The 16,594-nt window shown below is 39.6% G+C and overlaps 1 protein-coding gene across 4 annotated transcripts in view; it reads right to left on the minus strand.

Annotated features, from left to right (window-relative positions):
- Positions 1-16,594, minus strand: part of NDUFAF6 (NADH:ubiquinone oxidoreductase complex assembly factor 6) — a 45,401-nt gene that overhangs the window by 26,857 nt on the left and 1,950 nt on the right. Inside the window, exon 2 of one of the 4 annotated variants that reach the window (XM_043979732.1) lies at positions 5,963-6,062. The exons of 1 other annotated variant lie outside the window; for it this stretch is intronic. In XM_043979732.1, the coding sequence (XP_043835667.1) occupies positions 5,963-6,062 (100 nt within the window). Of the gene's footprint in view, positions 1-2,404; positions 2,470-5,958; positions 6,063-16,594 lie in introns of those variants that run through there. 2 more of the 4 variants (XM_043979733.1, XM_043979735.1) reach the window with 2 other exon arrangements.

A 16,594-nucleotide genomic window follows, 5' to 3' on the forward strand; every position in this document is an offset into this window, starting at 1 on the left:
CACAATAACCTTAGGAGGTAGATGCTATTATTATCCTCATCATTTTACAGTTGAGGAAACTGAGATAAATAGGTTAAGTGACTTGTTCAGGGTCACAATAAATGTCTAAGGCTAGATTTGAACTTAGGTCTTCCTGACTCCAGGCCCAGTACTTCATCCATTGTGCCACATAGCTGCCTCAGACAACCCTCTTTTCATCAAACAAGGACCAAAGCAAATGGTTTAGTCTTGAACTGGAGGGTGACAAGATAGTGAAGAATAGCATTTCAAGGAACTGGGCCTACAGGAAGGGTCTACAGATTAAATAACAATGATTAAAGAGGGCCTAAAGAAGACAGCATAATGGTCTCAACCTGTAACACTATATAATTTATCTGTTATCCACAGATTGTACCCACAAATCCTCTTACACTGTAATAGTTTTGTTGTACACTTTAACACACTACATATGCTGGACTAGAGTTGCAAAGTCAAAGTTAAAAGACAAAAAGCTATGGTGCAAGGCAGAGAACCCACCCCCTTCACCTTATACCCTTGACCTACAACAACAAACTTATCTGAGCTAAGCAGTGTCATGGGGTGCAGAGCACCCCAGAAATTCTCTGGGGCACATCAAGGAAACTTCTCCTTGAGAAACTAAACCAGAGGACAGATAATGCCTAGAAGAGATAAGCTGAACCAAATAGGACTGAGCTAGCTTGGGATTCCTACCCTTCATTCTGGTCTTCCTTACCCTGGGGAGATAAATTTGGGTGTGGCTGCGGCCTTTGTGTTCTGAAGAGGGATCCATAGCCACCCCTCACCCTATTCCTCTAGTCACTACCAGTGGGGGATGGTCCTCTACTCCTCACCCAAATCCCCCAGCTACCACCAGTGGGGAATGGTCCTCTCTCACTAAAGGAACTTTCCACAGGCAGATGGTCCACCCCCATCAGTCCTCTATAAAAGTACCTTCCAGGCTCCTATTTGAGGAGATTTGGTACCTCTGAGCCATGTGCTTTATGCCAATCTCCCCATGAAAAGTCCAAGGATTTCTTTCATGGTTTCCCTCCCCCCACCCTTCCCTTCCCTTGCTCCTAAATAAACGACCACCTTATTCTAACTATTTTTTGCATGCAAGAGGGTATAATTCTTTAAAGAGGAATTCCCAAGAACCCCAACCCCTAATCTAACCCGTACCCCATTTCCCCCCATATCAGCAGGAACAAGAAGAGGAGACCAGCTGGGCAATCCTGCAATCTATTTTGGGCACAACTTGTCCCCTGGCTGTAGTAGAAGTCTTCCTAAAAGACCCTGAGAACCCAAAAGTCTAGCCAGCACAATAGTTCATCTTTGCCTCTCGTACCACTGCAACACTGGAGGGACAACCTAGCAGCTGTATTCCTGAACATCTGTATCCCATATATCCTTAGCTTTTCTAATTCCCATCCATTTCTAATGAAAGGATGACTATAAACTTTGAGGGAATAACAAAGAGAAGACAAAAGCTAAGACACATTCTGAGGAATTTAAAGGATGACATTGGGAGGGGGGGGGCAGGGCAATGAGGGTTAAGTGACTTGCCCAGGGTCACACAGCTAGTGTTAAATGTCTGAGGCCAGATTTGAACTCAGGTCCTACTGAATCCAGGACCGGTGCTTTATCCACTGTGCTACCCAGCTGCCCCCTAAAGGATGACATTTTAAAACAAATGATCTAAGGAAACTAAAGTACTATAGCCATGACACCACCCAAGAAAAATTTAAGCAATGCTTTAATGCATACAAAATTTACCCCTAAAGGCCTATTCCAGGTCAAAGTCTACTCAGAATTTGAATAAAACAAAAATCTCCTTTTTAATAAACTGAAACATACTACTAGCAAATAATTAACATTTAGCATTACTGTCATTTAAAACCAGAACATATCCCTATTCTTATTTCAATTGTTTAGGACAATGGCTAAGATGCTTAATCACTGGTAAATAGCTGCCTATAAATGATAACTTCCCTTCCAATATAAGATCTCCTCTTTATGGTGTGATGTTACATGCTAGCTTGCTAAATCCTGGTAGGCTCTCCCTATAGCTTTCCATTTTTCACTGTTTCTTTACATCAGTCAGTACAGTCTCACTGTCAGAGATGTACAGGATAAAGTTCACCTGAATTAATAATTGTAGTCAAAACTGCAAGTAGTTATTGGCATGTTAAAAAAAAAATCCTGAATACCTATATGTATGATAGTAAGGATTTTCACAACACAATCTGGGGAACAAGCACAATAGCAACATTACAGGATAAAAACAGGCCTTTAACTAAACTCATTTTATTGTATTCCTTCTTACTCTCAAACAATTTCTTAGAAGTGTGGTATAATGGATGGAGGCCTTGCCCCAGAGTCAGGAAGACTCAGGTTCAAATCCTACCTCAGAAACATACTGGCTGGGTGATACTGGGCAAGTCACTGGATCTCTCAAGGCCTCAGGCAACTCTCCTAGACTGTAAAGCACAAAATTAGCATTTAGTACTAGCAGAGGAAGCTTTCTGATCAAGATCTTCTGACACTGCTAAAATCACAGGTCTGGACAGAAAGAAGAAAAAAAAAATACCAGCTCATGTGACCAAGAGGTACTAAGAAAGCAAGTATATCCCACATAGACACTTGTACAGCTACTATCAATCACTCATTTCTAAAAACTATCAAACTCTAGTAACTTTGTCTTTGTTAAACTGAATGATTAGGAATAAATTAGAGGTGCAGAGGAAGCACTAAGTTCAAATCCAGCTTCAGACTCTTACTCACTATGTGACCCTGGGCAAGGCATTTAACCTGTTTGCTTCAGTCTCCTCTTCTGTAAAATAGGAATAACACCATCTACCTCCCAGGGTTATTGTGAGAATCAAATGAGATAATATTATAAAGTGTTTAGCACAGTGCCTGGCACATAGAAAATGCTATTAAAGTGCTAGATATTAAATATCCACGAGTAACTTTTGTAATTGTAACAATTCGCTGGCAATATATATCATTTGCAAGAATAAGCAAATACTGATAAAGTGACTTTCATCTCTGGGTTCATCATCCTCTAGTCTGTTTTCCCCACACTTAACTTGAATATCTTTATAAGTAATGAAAACTAAAATATCTCACCTTTAGTTCACACAAGATTAGGAAATAAGCATCAAGCAATTCCTAAACAAAACTTTAAACTGGTTTACTACCTTGGAATTATTGTTGTTTTATATGAAAAGTGAATTAAAGAACTAAAATTACCATCTAGATATTTCAATTCTTGAAGCTTAGGCAAAATTAAATTCAATAAGTACTTGAGCACCTACTATATACTTGGATTCAGCGCTATTAAGCATTATGAGAATTACAAACATGCATGCAAATATCAAAGTAAAATCGAAGCAGTATGGCCTAGGGATGAGGGTGGGGGACCTGGAATTGGGGAAATCTAGATTCAAATCCCACCACCTCGACACTTTTTATGTGACCCAATATTCAAAGTACTTTACAGCCTAGCCCCCTCCTACCTTTCCAGTATTCTTATACATTACACTTTGACATGTACACTTTGATCTAGTGACACTGGCCTCCTGGTCATTCCATGAACAAAACACTCCATTTTACAGCTATGGGAATTTTCACTGGCTTCCCCTGACTCCTGCAATGCTTTCTCTCCCCAACTCTGCCTATTAAATTTCCTAGCTTCCTTTAAGTCCCAACTAAAATCCCTTCTATTAGTGAAAGCCTTCCTCAATCCCTCTTAATTCTTGTACCTTCTCTCTGCTAATTATTTCCTGTGCTCTGTATATATTTGTTTCAATGTTATCTCCCTTCACTCACTTGTAAGCTCCTTGAGGGAAGGGATTGTCTTCGACTTTTTTGTATCCCCAGCACTTAGTAAAGTCTGGCACTTAGTAGGAGCTTAATAAATGCTGACTTATTGATTGATTGGGGCAAGTCACTTAAACTTTCTAAGTCTCAGGCAACTCTGAAAAACTTATGGTTAGAGACATGTAACACCAATTAAATTACAGATGCCAGAACTAAGAAACACAGGAGGCAGCCACATGTAGTGGAAAGAGCACTGGACCAGAAATCGGAGGACATAAGTTACAGTTCGGCCTCTGTTACTTACTACCTATGTGACTTTAAGCAAAGCCTTTCTAGGCCTCTCATGATTTAGTAGGGGAGCCAAGAACTACAAATTATGAAACCGATAATAATGTATTCAACAAAAATTTATTGGGTACCTAATATCTGCAAAGTACAGTGCTACAAAATATCCTCAAAGAGCTTACACTAGAGGAGGCAGCTAGGTGGCGCAGTGGATAGAGCACTGGCCCTGGATCCAAGAGGACCTGAGTTCAAATCTGGCCTCAGACACTTGACACTTACTGGCTGTGTGACATTAGTAAAGTCACTTAACCCTCACTGACACCCCCCCCCCAAAAGCTTACACTAGAATTAGATATGAAATAATATGAATCAAAATATGACTAATTGATAGGATTAAGATAACACTGATACTAAGGATTATAACTGTTCAAAAAAGAAAAATTAATGTTAGCTCCTGTGGTCATAAGAAGCTTTAAAATTGTGTTGTAAGAAATGACAAAGGAGGGGGCAGGTAGGTGGCGCAGTGGATAGAGCACTGGCCCTGAATTCAGGAGGACCTGAGTTTAAATCCGGCCTCAGACACTTGACACTTACTAGCTGTGTGACCCTGGGCAAGTCACTTAACCCCAATTGCCTCACCCCCCCAAAAAAAGAGAAATGGCAAAAGGGATGGTTTCAGAAAAATCCAGGAAGACTTATATGAGCTGATACAAGGTGAGCAAAACCAGGAAAACACTGTATATAGTAACAGTAATATTGTAATAATAATCTACTATTGAAAAACTTAGCTACTCTAATTGATAACAATGATACACATGAATTCCAAAGGACTCAAGAGGAAAAATACTATCAACCTCCAGAAGGAAAACTGATAAATTCTGAACAGAGTAAAGTATGTATACTTTTTACTTTATTTTTCTTGTGTATGTGTGTATATGTTTTTTATTACAACATGGCTAAAGTGGAAACATGTTTTACATGACTTCATATGTATAATGGGTATTCTATTTCTTGTTTTCTCAATGGATGAGGGAGGGAGTTGAAGGAGGGAGAGAATTTAGATCTAAAAGTAAATTTTTTTTTTAAAGATCACTGATATTAAAAAGAAAAAGCAGCTTTATTGTAAAGGGTAGGAATTGGCCTAAGCTTTGAAGAACAGGCATAATTTGAATAGGCATAGAAGAAAAAGGACAGCATTCTAGATAAGGAGAATAACATGGAAAAATACAGAATGGGTAATCTTGTATGGCCTGAATCTAGATCAGTGGTATCAAACTCAAATAGAAATGAGAGCCACTAAACAAGACATAAAGATCCCTGTGGGCTGCATACTGACTTCATTTCAAAATGTATTATTATTTATTCTTTGTATTTTTATGTATTTTGTTAAATATTTCCCAATTACATTTAATCTGAGTTTCTGGCCAGCAAATCTGACCCCTCTGAGCTAGAGAATTGCCTCCAATGTTTCTTTTACATATAGAGATACAACCTTGAGATAATACATTTGAAAGAATACTTTTGAAAGTCAGAAGTGCTACACAAATAAAAGGGACTAATTTTGCAACTGTTTCATCATTAATAGCCTACTAATCTTACATTATACAAATAATAGACAAGTAGATCATAGTCTCTTTATGGTCCTTCTATTATTTCTTTTTCACCTTTTAAGCTGTGTAAAAGTAACTAAAACCTCAAAATAGTATGTGTAGAACTGGAAGTTTGCCAATTAAAATTTAAGATGGGTTCTTAAAATTATTTAATACATAACTAGTTTTCTTTACTATACAGACTTTAACCTTACACTCAATCATCAACATTTTCAGTTGACTATTTTAATTATTTTAATACCAGCCTGAGCCAGTTCCACATTGAAGGCTCTCAATGCAAAAGCAGCACTTCGGGCTTCTGCAGGCAGTAACAGGCAACATAAATATCCTTCATAGTCTCGTTTCCTACAAACAAAAAAACAAAAAGTTATCAGTTGCTTTCTAAATTCTGTATAAATCTACATTTAGCTTGTTAATTTATATACCGCTTTCAATTGTGAATATAGGCTTGAAGGTCAAGATCAGTGTAAAAAAATTTTATTAATTCAGACACAAATTAGGGATCATTTCTTTAAAACTACTGTATTGGGGGCAGCTAGGTGGTACAGTGGGTAAAGCACTGGCACTGGATTCAGAAGGACCTGAGTTCAAATTTGACCTCAGCCACTTAACACTTACTAGCTGTGTGACCCTGGGCAAGTCACTTAACCTTCATTGCCCTGCCAAAAAAAAAAACCAAAACCCTACTGTATTGAAGTTTCTTATTTTACTTCTTCTCAAGGCCAAATACAAAGAAACTGTACCATAGGATTCTTTCTGAGGGGATGGGGTCAACTTTTCAAAACATTCAGGAGAATATTACAAGTTTTTGGTTTGTTTGTTCAAATAGCCAGATACTTAAACATTTTTTAAATACATAATAACCCAGGGGCAGCTGGGTGGCACAGTGGATAGAGCACTGGCCCTGGAATCAGGAGGACCTGAGTTCAAATCAGGCCTCAGACACTTAACACTTACTGGCTGTGTGACCCTGGGCAAGTCACTTAACCCCAATTGCCTCACCAAAACAAAAACAAAACAAAACAAAAAAAATCCCATAATAACCCTGAAAAATTATATGGCCAGTTTAAAAAATGACAGCTAGGTGGCAGAACAGATAGAATGCTGGCCCTGGAGTCAGGAAGACTCCTCCTCCTGAGTTCAAATCTGGCCTCAGACACTTACTTGGCTGTGTGACCCTGGGTAAGTCACTTAAACCCTGTTTGTGTCAATTTCCTCATTTGTAAAATGAGCTGGAGAAGGACATGGAAAACCATTCCAGTATCTTTGCCAAGAAAAAACCAAATGAGGTCATAAAAAGTGAGACATGAATGAAAAATGACTAAACAACAACAAACTTTAAAAATAATAAAAAACTCAACGTACATCGATTTGGCTTAAAATACAATATATATGGGGGCATCTAGGTGGCGCAGTGGATAAAGCACCAGCCCTGGATTCAGGAGGATCTGAGTTCAAATCCAGCCTCAGACACTTGACACTTACTAGCAGTGTGACCCTGGGCAAGTCACTTAACCGCCACTACCCTGCCCCCCTCCAAAAAAACCCCAGAAATGAAAAAACCAAAACAAAATAAAACAAAAAACAATATATACAATTTAAATTCTTTTAGAACTACTTTTCCTTTAATAGTCAAATAGTTACAGATATAGAAATCAAATTACAAAATATGCTACAGTGTTCTTTCCATTATATTTTATTATTTGAATCAATTTACACACTTTTTTTTTAGTTTCAGGGGGAAAAACATGATGCAGTATTTTAAGGACTTTGGGGAGAGTGATTTTTGTCCAATTCAAAACCTGCTTTTGACATTACTACCTAAACAAAAAGTTTTCATTGGCAGTATTTTTACCACCATATCACAAACAGGTGATCTAAAACAGCAGTGTGATTTCTGCCACTAGGGAGCACCTGGAACATGTCAAAATGTTATGCAGCTAAGAATCCCGCCCAGCTGTTTTTCTCTTAAGAAATCTAATTTGCTTTCAATTCCAAAAATATTTCTGGGTTAAGTTTTCTAGAATAAAAGGTTTTATCTAATTACAAATATCTAAACCAAAATAACTTTTATGCTTTAGTTTATTTTCAGGCCCTCAGGATTGAGCCCAGAAAACCCTAAGAGAAAATTTTATGCTTATATTTTCATCTCTGCTCAGATCGGCCATAAGGAGGCTGTACATGTAAAATTACAATTCATTGGATTCATTCTCACTCCAAATAAGTTATTTCAGACAGAAGTTCATAGGACACTCATAAAAACTCTCCCCTGGCTAGTGAATTCAAGAGGTATTTTTAAGCCTTTGGTTTCTCATAAAAGTGCACAGAGGAGTTTTTGTTCAGAATCCCCATTTCATTTGCATAAACAAAAATCAGCTCCTGTCTCTGGAAATCTTTTTCTGCTTTTTGATATGTCGGTTATTGTTTCCCTAGGATACCTATCATATTCCATACTACTGTCACATGTATATGCCCTTCCACAGCACAGAGCAAATAACTACAGGAGCACTAGTCACACTCTAGGTATTTCAATCCCTTTCTCTTCTCTGTCTCATCCCAGCAAACCTACTGGATGACCAAAGAAAGAAACAAGTGGCTGCCCCCATCCTCCATTAAGGCTTCCCTTAACCATTTAAAGCTCAACAGAATGAAATTTCTGGCAAATTCCAACTCTCCAAGCCATGTTAAAGTTGTCTCTGCTCCTCCTTTCTTGGAGCCAATGTTGCCTTAACTTGCTATTGTCCATTCTTTCATTATGAGCCCTAGGGATCCCAGTCCACCTCAAAAGCTCAAAAATGCACAGTCCTTCCCCTCCCCCGCCCCAACCTTATGTAATGAGGATAGTGTATACACCTATGGAACATCCTTGAACTTGACCTGGGCTCCTAACCACTTTCAGGGACACAGGCTTAGCATTAAAGGACCCTGGGATGACACAGCAATCCTGTGACGCAGTGGGGAGGGGGCTTTGTCAAGGATTGGACACTGAACCAGGAAGAACTATCCACTCAGGAGACTTTAAGGTGTGACAAGTTCCCCACTCTATCTCTTCTCTCCATAAAGTGTGGCATGAAACTCTCTCTGGGACTTCTTGGACGGAGGGAAGGTGAGAAATGTAGCTATAGTGGCTACTTGCATATGGCAAAGAGTATACTTGGCTCAGCTTTACCTATGGTCAATGGGTATACTCTATCTTCACTACACTTTTTTTTTGGCAGGGCAATGAGGGTTAAGTGACTTGCCCAGAGTCACACAGCTAGTGTCAAGTGTCTGAGGCTGGATTTGAACTCAGGTCCTCCTGAATCCAGGGCTGGTGCTTTATCAACTTCGCCACCTAGCTGCCCCCTTCACTACACTTTTAAAAGTTTCACTTAAACCCACCACTATCTCAGACTAGCATCCACATATCTCTTTATCATCACAGCCAAACTTCTAGAAATTGTCATCTATGCTCTTTGTCTTTCTTCACTTCCTCTCCTCCCACTTATTTCTCAAACCCTTGAATTCTGGCTTTGGACCTTAGCTTTCAAGAAAATGATCTCTACAATGTTACCAAAGAATCTCCTAATTGCTCAATCCAATGGCCTTTCCTTAGTCCACATTCTTCTTAACCTCTCCATACCATGCGGCACTTCTGATCATTCCCTCCTTCTAGACACTCTTTTGGCTTTCCTGAAGCTGCTCTGATCTATCCCTCTTCCTACTTGTCATCCCAACCTCTCCTGATAGATCATCATTCATGTCTCATCTCTTAACCACAGGTTAAGAGTTCTATCCTGGTTATTCTACTCTCTTCTTTCTACAGCCTCTTGTTGCTATCAGCTCACACATATTCAAGATATGTAGCCCCAATTTCTCTCTTAAGCTTCATTCTCACATCAACAACTGCTGTGTAGATTTCCCACAGACATCTCAAATTCAATATGTGCAAAAAGAACACTAGGTCTTCCTCTGTAAAACCCATCCCCTCCTCAAAACTTGGCTATTTCTGCTAAAGGTACCATGATCTTTCTACTCTCCAAAGTTCTCAACCTCCTTTGCCTCTCCCTTCACTCAAATATTCAATCATCTGACAAGTCTTTGGAACCAGTCTTGGTTCCAAAGGTTTGTCATGCTGGGGTGGGAGTGGGGATAAGCTCCCACTCTCTATGAAATGCTCCAATAGCTTGTGTCTCAAATAGCCTCTGACAACCGAAGCCCAACTCCTGGCCTTCTCCTGGTGGAACTGTTTCCACTAACAGAAGGGGCAAAGGCAAGTCACTGGCGCCTTAAAACCAGTCGCTTCAGGCAGGTGGGGCTCACTAGCCTTGGCAGGCAACCCTCATTTTAAACCTCTGCTACCTTGCAGCTATACCCATATGTGGGAAAGGCTTCGGGAGTTAACCCTGAGGAAAAATCAGGAGTCGGAGTCCCTTAGGCAGTTGGATGTTGGACATCACGTCCCTCTGGCAACTCCTGCAGCTGCACTGGTGCCAAACTGTATTGACTCTGCCTCTCCTTTGGATCCACCAATGTCGAGGAGAGGGAAAACCTGCTGCATGGGCAACAGCTTGTTTTCCACCAGCGCCTTGATCCATGGTCGTCCTTGACTGGTGGAAGCCTACTATTACTACTACTACTACTACTACTACTACTACTACTACTACTACTACTACTACTACTACTACTACTGACAAGTCTTGTTGATTCTACCTCACAATATTTCTTCCCTCTGCTTATGTTGCCATTACCTTATTTTAGGCCCTCATCACATCACAACACAGTGTAGTGAAAATATTGATAAACATGGAGTCAGGAAAACCTGGGTCTGAGTGCCACTCCAGACATACGAGTTGTGTGACCCTGGGCAAGTTGCTTAACCTTTTTCCTAAATGAGGAAACTCACTAACCTCCAAAATCCATTCCAGTTCACATCTATTATTCTGTGATCTAGGACCCTGTGACCATTAAAGCAGTCTCCTAATTGGACTCCTGGCTCCCAGTGTCTACCTTCCCTATCCTTCACAGCTGCAAAAAGAATCTTCTTAAAGCACAAATCTACTATGTCAGTCTCCTGCAGAAGGATAAAATACAAACTCCTTAGCTTGGAATTTAAAGCCTTTTAGAATTTGGCTCCAGTTTAACTTTCTAGTTTTGTTGTTGTTGTTTTTTAACAACACTCCCCCCTTCACATACTATGTCTCAAACTAGACAACTGCAGTTTCCTAAACTTGGAATTATATTTCCCACTCCTGTGCCTTTCCAATGGCATTCACATCATGCCTGGAATGCACTTCCTCCTCAGAGAATCCCTAAATTTCTTTAAGGCTCAACTCACATGCAATTTCTGAGATAAAGCTTTTTCTGATCCCCATAGCTGTTAGTACTCCCTCTCTCTTCAAATTGCCAGGGAAATATTCACCCTATTTATAGGTTAAGTCATATTCCACCTACCTAGTCCCAGTGGAATTACAAACTCCTTGATGGCTGAGTACCTCCCCACCCTCCTTATGTCTTTGTTTGCTGAATTACTTCACACATAGTAGCCACTTAATAGTTTGGCTGGACTGGGATTTCTGGTAGCTATGGAAGCTGATAATCTCTTCAAACTTCTTGGCTCTTCTGAACAACACCATCGTAACCAGATTAAGTTACTTGCATGTTTGTAAAAACATTAAAATGGTCTTTGCTCAAGCTGTTTCCTGAACTTGGAATGCCCTCTGGCAATCTTACCCCTTGCTTGCTGAAATATTTATCTTTCAAAAACTAGCTTGAACGTCATTTATTCCATAACTCTCTGAACTTCTATTTAGTATTGTAATTATTTGTGATTAAGTTTTCACCTCAGGCAGTGAGGTGGAACAGCTGGGTGGGTACAGCCAGGCCTAGAAGTAGAAAGACTCTTCTTCCTGAGTTCAAATGCAGCCTCAGAACTTACTAGCTGTGTAACCCTATGTCACTTAACCCTGTTTGCCTCAGAGCTAGAGAAGGAAATGGCAAACTTACTTCAGCATCTTTGTCAAGAAAACCCCAAAAGGGGTCACAAACAGTAGGACATGACTGAAAAATGACTGAACAACGAATTCATCACCTCAGTCTACCCATTCTGTTTATGTTTATGTTCAATCCAATTCAATAAACTTACTATGGAATAGGCATTGCAATATGTATTGTATACAAAGACAAAAAATGAAACTTACATAGAGGGGTTGAGGGGTGGAGAAAGTAAGTCAGTTCAAAATATACATACAAAGTAAATATAATGAGGGGAAACGGGAATAATAATAATAATAATAATAAGAGGCACTTATTAAATGCTTGTTGAATTAAAATGAATTATGCTAGAGGCAAAAGGTTGCCACTGAAGTTTACTTAGTAGCGGAGTAATGTGATCAGATCTATATTTTATGAATGTCATTTTGATATCTATGTATGTAAAGAAAAAAAGAGGCAGAGATTAGTTGGATTAGTTCAGGTGAAAGGAAATGATGGCCTGAACTAGCTTGGTAGTCATGTGAATAGGCAGAAAAAGACCTGATTACCAGGGAATGTACAAGTAGAACCAACAGGATTTGGTGACAGACTGTATATGAGAGGTGAGAAAGAGGGAAAAGTTAGAACTATAAGATTGTGAAACTGGGAGAAATAGAGAAATTATAAAGAGAGGTGGGTTTAGGAGGAAAGATAATGAATTTTATTTTAAACATTGTATTTGAGATACTCAAGGGACACTTGGGTGGAGTTATCCAGCAGGCAGATAGTGATGATGAATAAGAGCTCAAGACAGATTCAAAGACTATAGATTAGCTTGGAAGTCATTTGCATGGAGATGATAACTGAATTAACAGGAGCAGATATCAATCAATGAGCATTTATTAAATACCTATTACCTTCAAAGCATTGGGATTACAGACACAAGTGAAACAATGTCTATCTTCAAGAAGTTTATATTCTATAGTAATTACATTCTATGGGGGAGAAAAACATATGCACATGTAAGCACATACAGAAGGTACAAGATGAGTTCTGGGGTTAAAAAAGTATCAAAGATAGAATATGCATGATGAAGTAACAGAGGAGACTAAGAAGTGATCAGACAGGCAGAAAAAGCAGAAGAGCAAATGTATCAAAGACCAAGGGAAAATAATGTCCGGAGGGCTGTGAAATGTTGCATAAAGGTCAAGAAGGTTGAGGATTAAGAAAAGCAATTAACAGACTGCTGGAAAATCAGGTGGTATGGCTGGACACCAGATAATAAGGGGCTTAGAGGTGAGTGGAAAGTGAAGAAATGGAGGCAATGAACATAGGCGGTTATTGATGGCACACCACCATATTCCCAGTGACTTGGATTGAAACTCTCTGCCTGTAAAAATCTGTCCCTTCAAGCCCCATTGAGGCATCACATTTTCCATGAAGTCTTTCTTTATCCCATCAGATGGAAATGGTCTCTACTCAAAATCTGCCAAAGCATTTTGCTTGGACATACTTCTTTGTATATCTCATATTCTGCCTTGTGTTAAGTCTGTATATCTAATCCCCTCCCTGGAAGGCAGATTTATTTCATCTTTGTTTATTATACATAGTAAAATGGCACTTAAGTGTCTGCTGAACTGGATTATAGGCTGTATATAGGCAGGTGTCTTAACTCATCCTAGTACTTACCCCTGAAGCTAACACACTGAACTGCACTTGATGAAATAAAAATAATAACAACAACAATAATACTCAATTCATTAAGTATCTAAAAAAAGACTCAGGGAGAATACGTCCAGGAGGAGGGCATGGTCAGTAGTATTTAATTAATATTAAATATTAGTTTTTGAAGCGAAATGAAACTTGCTATAACATAATTCCCTATAGAAAGGCATTCATTTTAAGGATAGTATTGGGGCAGCTAGGTGGCGAAGTGGATAAAGCACCAGCCCTGGATTCAGGATTACCTGAGTTCAAATCCAACCTCAGACACTTGACACTAACCCCTATTGCCCCGCCCAAAAAATATTTTTTTTAAAAAAGAAGAATAGTATCAAAAATTGCAAGGAAAAAAGAAGGGTAGTATCTCATAGCAAGTTAAGAAGCATTAATAAGTGCTTACTATGTGTCAGGTGCTACACTAAGTAGTGGGGATACAAAGAAATGCAAAATTATGGCCCCTGTCCCCAACAGTTCATATTTTAATGGGAGAAACAAAATGCAAATAACTATGTACACAGGTATATTCAATACAAATGGAAAATAATTTCAAAGGGAAAGCACTAGCAGCTGAGGGCAGGGGGCCAGGAAAGGTCTCCTGCAGAAGGTAATATTTGAGCTGAGTCTTGAAAGAAGCCTGAAAAGCTGGAAAGAGTGTTAAAGATGAAGATCATTCAAAGCAATAAGGACAGCCACTATAAAGACACAAAGATGGAAGATGTAGTGTCTTGGGAGAGAAGGAGCAGTTAGGCAAGTGCAGCTAAATCACAGTTTGAAAAGTTGAAGTGTAAGAAGGCTAGAAAGGTAGGAAGGGGCCAGGTTGTAAAGGGCTTTAAATACCAAAGAAAGTTTATATTTAATCCTGTATGTAACAGGAAGACAACAGAGTTTGTTGATTAGGGTAGGTGACACCATCAGAGCTGCAATTAGGAAGATTACCATGGTGCTGAGTAGAAGAAGGACTGGAGTGGGGACACTTGACGCAGGGAAACCAACCAGAAGCCTATAGCAATAATCTAGTATGACAAAACGAGGGCCTGTACTAAAGTAGCAGCTGTATAACTGGAGAGAAGGGAACATAGATGAGAGTTGTTTTGAAGGCAGAAACAACAAAATTTGGCAACAGATCAGCTGTATGGAATGAAAGTGAGGAGTCATAGATAACACTGAGGTTATAAGCCTGTGTGACTGGAAGGGTGGTGGTGCTCTCAATAATACATTTTGGAAAGGGATAGGTATATTTGAGATGTCTATAACATAACATAAAATAATATAATATAATTTAAGACATCTAAATGTCAGCTGGTGATTGTGACTATCAATCAACAGAGAAATGAGGGCTGGACATAGATCTGGGATTTACCTCCACAGAGATGATGGCTAAACGCACTGCAATTGAAGAGATCATCAAGCAAGATAGCATGAAGGGAAAAGAAAAGAAGGCACAGGACAGAGGCTATAGGGACCCGATGGCAAGTGGGTACGACCTGGATGAGGATACAGCAAATAAGACTGAGAAGCAGGTGAAGAGAGGATTGAGAGGGAGTAATGCTGTGAAAATTTGGGAGGGAGCATCCAGGAGGAAATGGTGAGGTCACTTTAGAGGGTGGGAGAAGAGGTACCAGGGGGAGGCTGGAGAAGGAATGAAAAGGTTTAGAATAGCTACTGCAGAAAGAGTGTTAGTGATAGATTAACAAGGTATAAATGAACTCCCTTGTTGCACTGAAAGCCAGGTTGAAATGATGTACTTGTAGCAGACCTGAACAGCAAGGTTTGGTGATTTTCTCCAGCTCTGTTCTGTGATACTGTGAATAGATGCAAAGGAGGCAGATGGTGGGAGTAATTCGTGGTTTGGGTTCAGCAAGGTATGATCAATGAAAAGAAAGGAAGGGATTTGAGTGTGGATGATAATGCATAGTTGAGGTAATTCACCAAGAGATGGCAAGGGAGTCGAATGTAACCAGTGCATGGTTGAGGCCTTGCACATTCTAGCTGCTAAAAATGTTCATTCAATGAATGAGCATCCATCCAAAAGAGTTTAATTATTTCAATACCAAAGGATATCATATTCTAATAATATTCTAATAAGCTACATTCTTTTTTATGGTGACCTCACAATACATTGATCAGTCTTATCAGGATAACAAAGCCACTGTGGAAAAATACCCCAAAAACTAAATCAATAAATAATGGTTTAAGGACTTCGTGTAAATACAGGATTGTGGAAAAAGCTTATAAAGTGCTCAAGTTAAGCAAACAGGAGAAGTGACAGGTGTCCTATCATCATGAACTTTGGTTACTTTTACTTCTTTATGTGAATCCCTCACTTCCTGCCACAAAAATAAAAGTGTAGATGAACAAGACCTCCCATTTCTCGACTTCCAGCATTTTCCCTGGCTGTTTCCCACTCCTGGAATGCTCTCCCTTCTCATGTCCCTCTTGTGGCTTCCCTGTTTTCCTTCAAGTCCCAATTAAAATCCCATCATCATCTGGAAGCCTTTCCTTTTTTGGGGGGGAGGGGGGCAATGAGGGTTAAGTGACTTGCCCAGGGTCACACAGCTAGTGTCAAGCATCTGAGGTCAGATTTGAAGTCAGGTCCTCCTGGCTCCAGGGCCAGTGCTTTATCTACTGCGCCACCCAGCTGCCCCTGGAAGCTTTTTCTAACCCTTCTTAATTCTAATGCCTTCCCTCTATGAATTATTTCCTATTTATCCTGTATATATCTTGTTTGTACATATTAGTTTACTTTTTTGCCCCCCTCTCCCCCATTAGACAGTGAACTCTTCAAGGGCTGGGGCTGCCCTTTGCTTCTTTTTGTATTCCCAGTGCTTAGTGTAGTGCCTGGCACATAGCAGGTGCTTTAAAAGTGTTTACTGACTACCTGTTTTCCCCACCACCACCACAAAAAAAAATGATCATTGTAAAGTAAAATCTCAGCAAACAATAGTCCTGCTCAAATTAATGGAAGGCATTGCCTACCCATATTCAATCATATGCCATGTCTTATAAATTCTACTTCCATATCAACCCTCACATCCCACCTTTCTCTCCACTCATCCCACAAACAAGTCTAATTCAGCCCCTCATAATGTTTTTGCCTGGCCTACAGCAAGTCAATAAATTGCTATGCCTGCATCCAGCCTCTCCAATCTTGGTAGCAAGAGACTATGTCACTCTCCTGAAGATATAGGGGCTCCTTTTTGTCT

Source organism: Dromiciops gliroides, chromosome 1, assembly GCF_019393635.1.
Source record: "Dromiciops gliroides isolate mDroGli1 chromosome 1, mDroGli1.pri, whole genome shotgun sequence".
In the NCBI taxonomy this organism is placed as follows: Eukaryota; Metazoa; Chordata; class Mammalia; order Microbiotheria; family Microbiotheriidae; genus Dromiciops; species Dromiciops gliroides.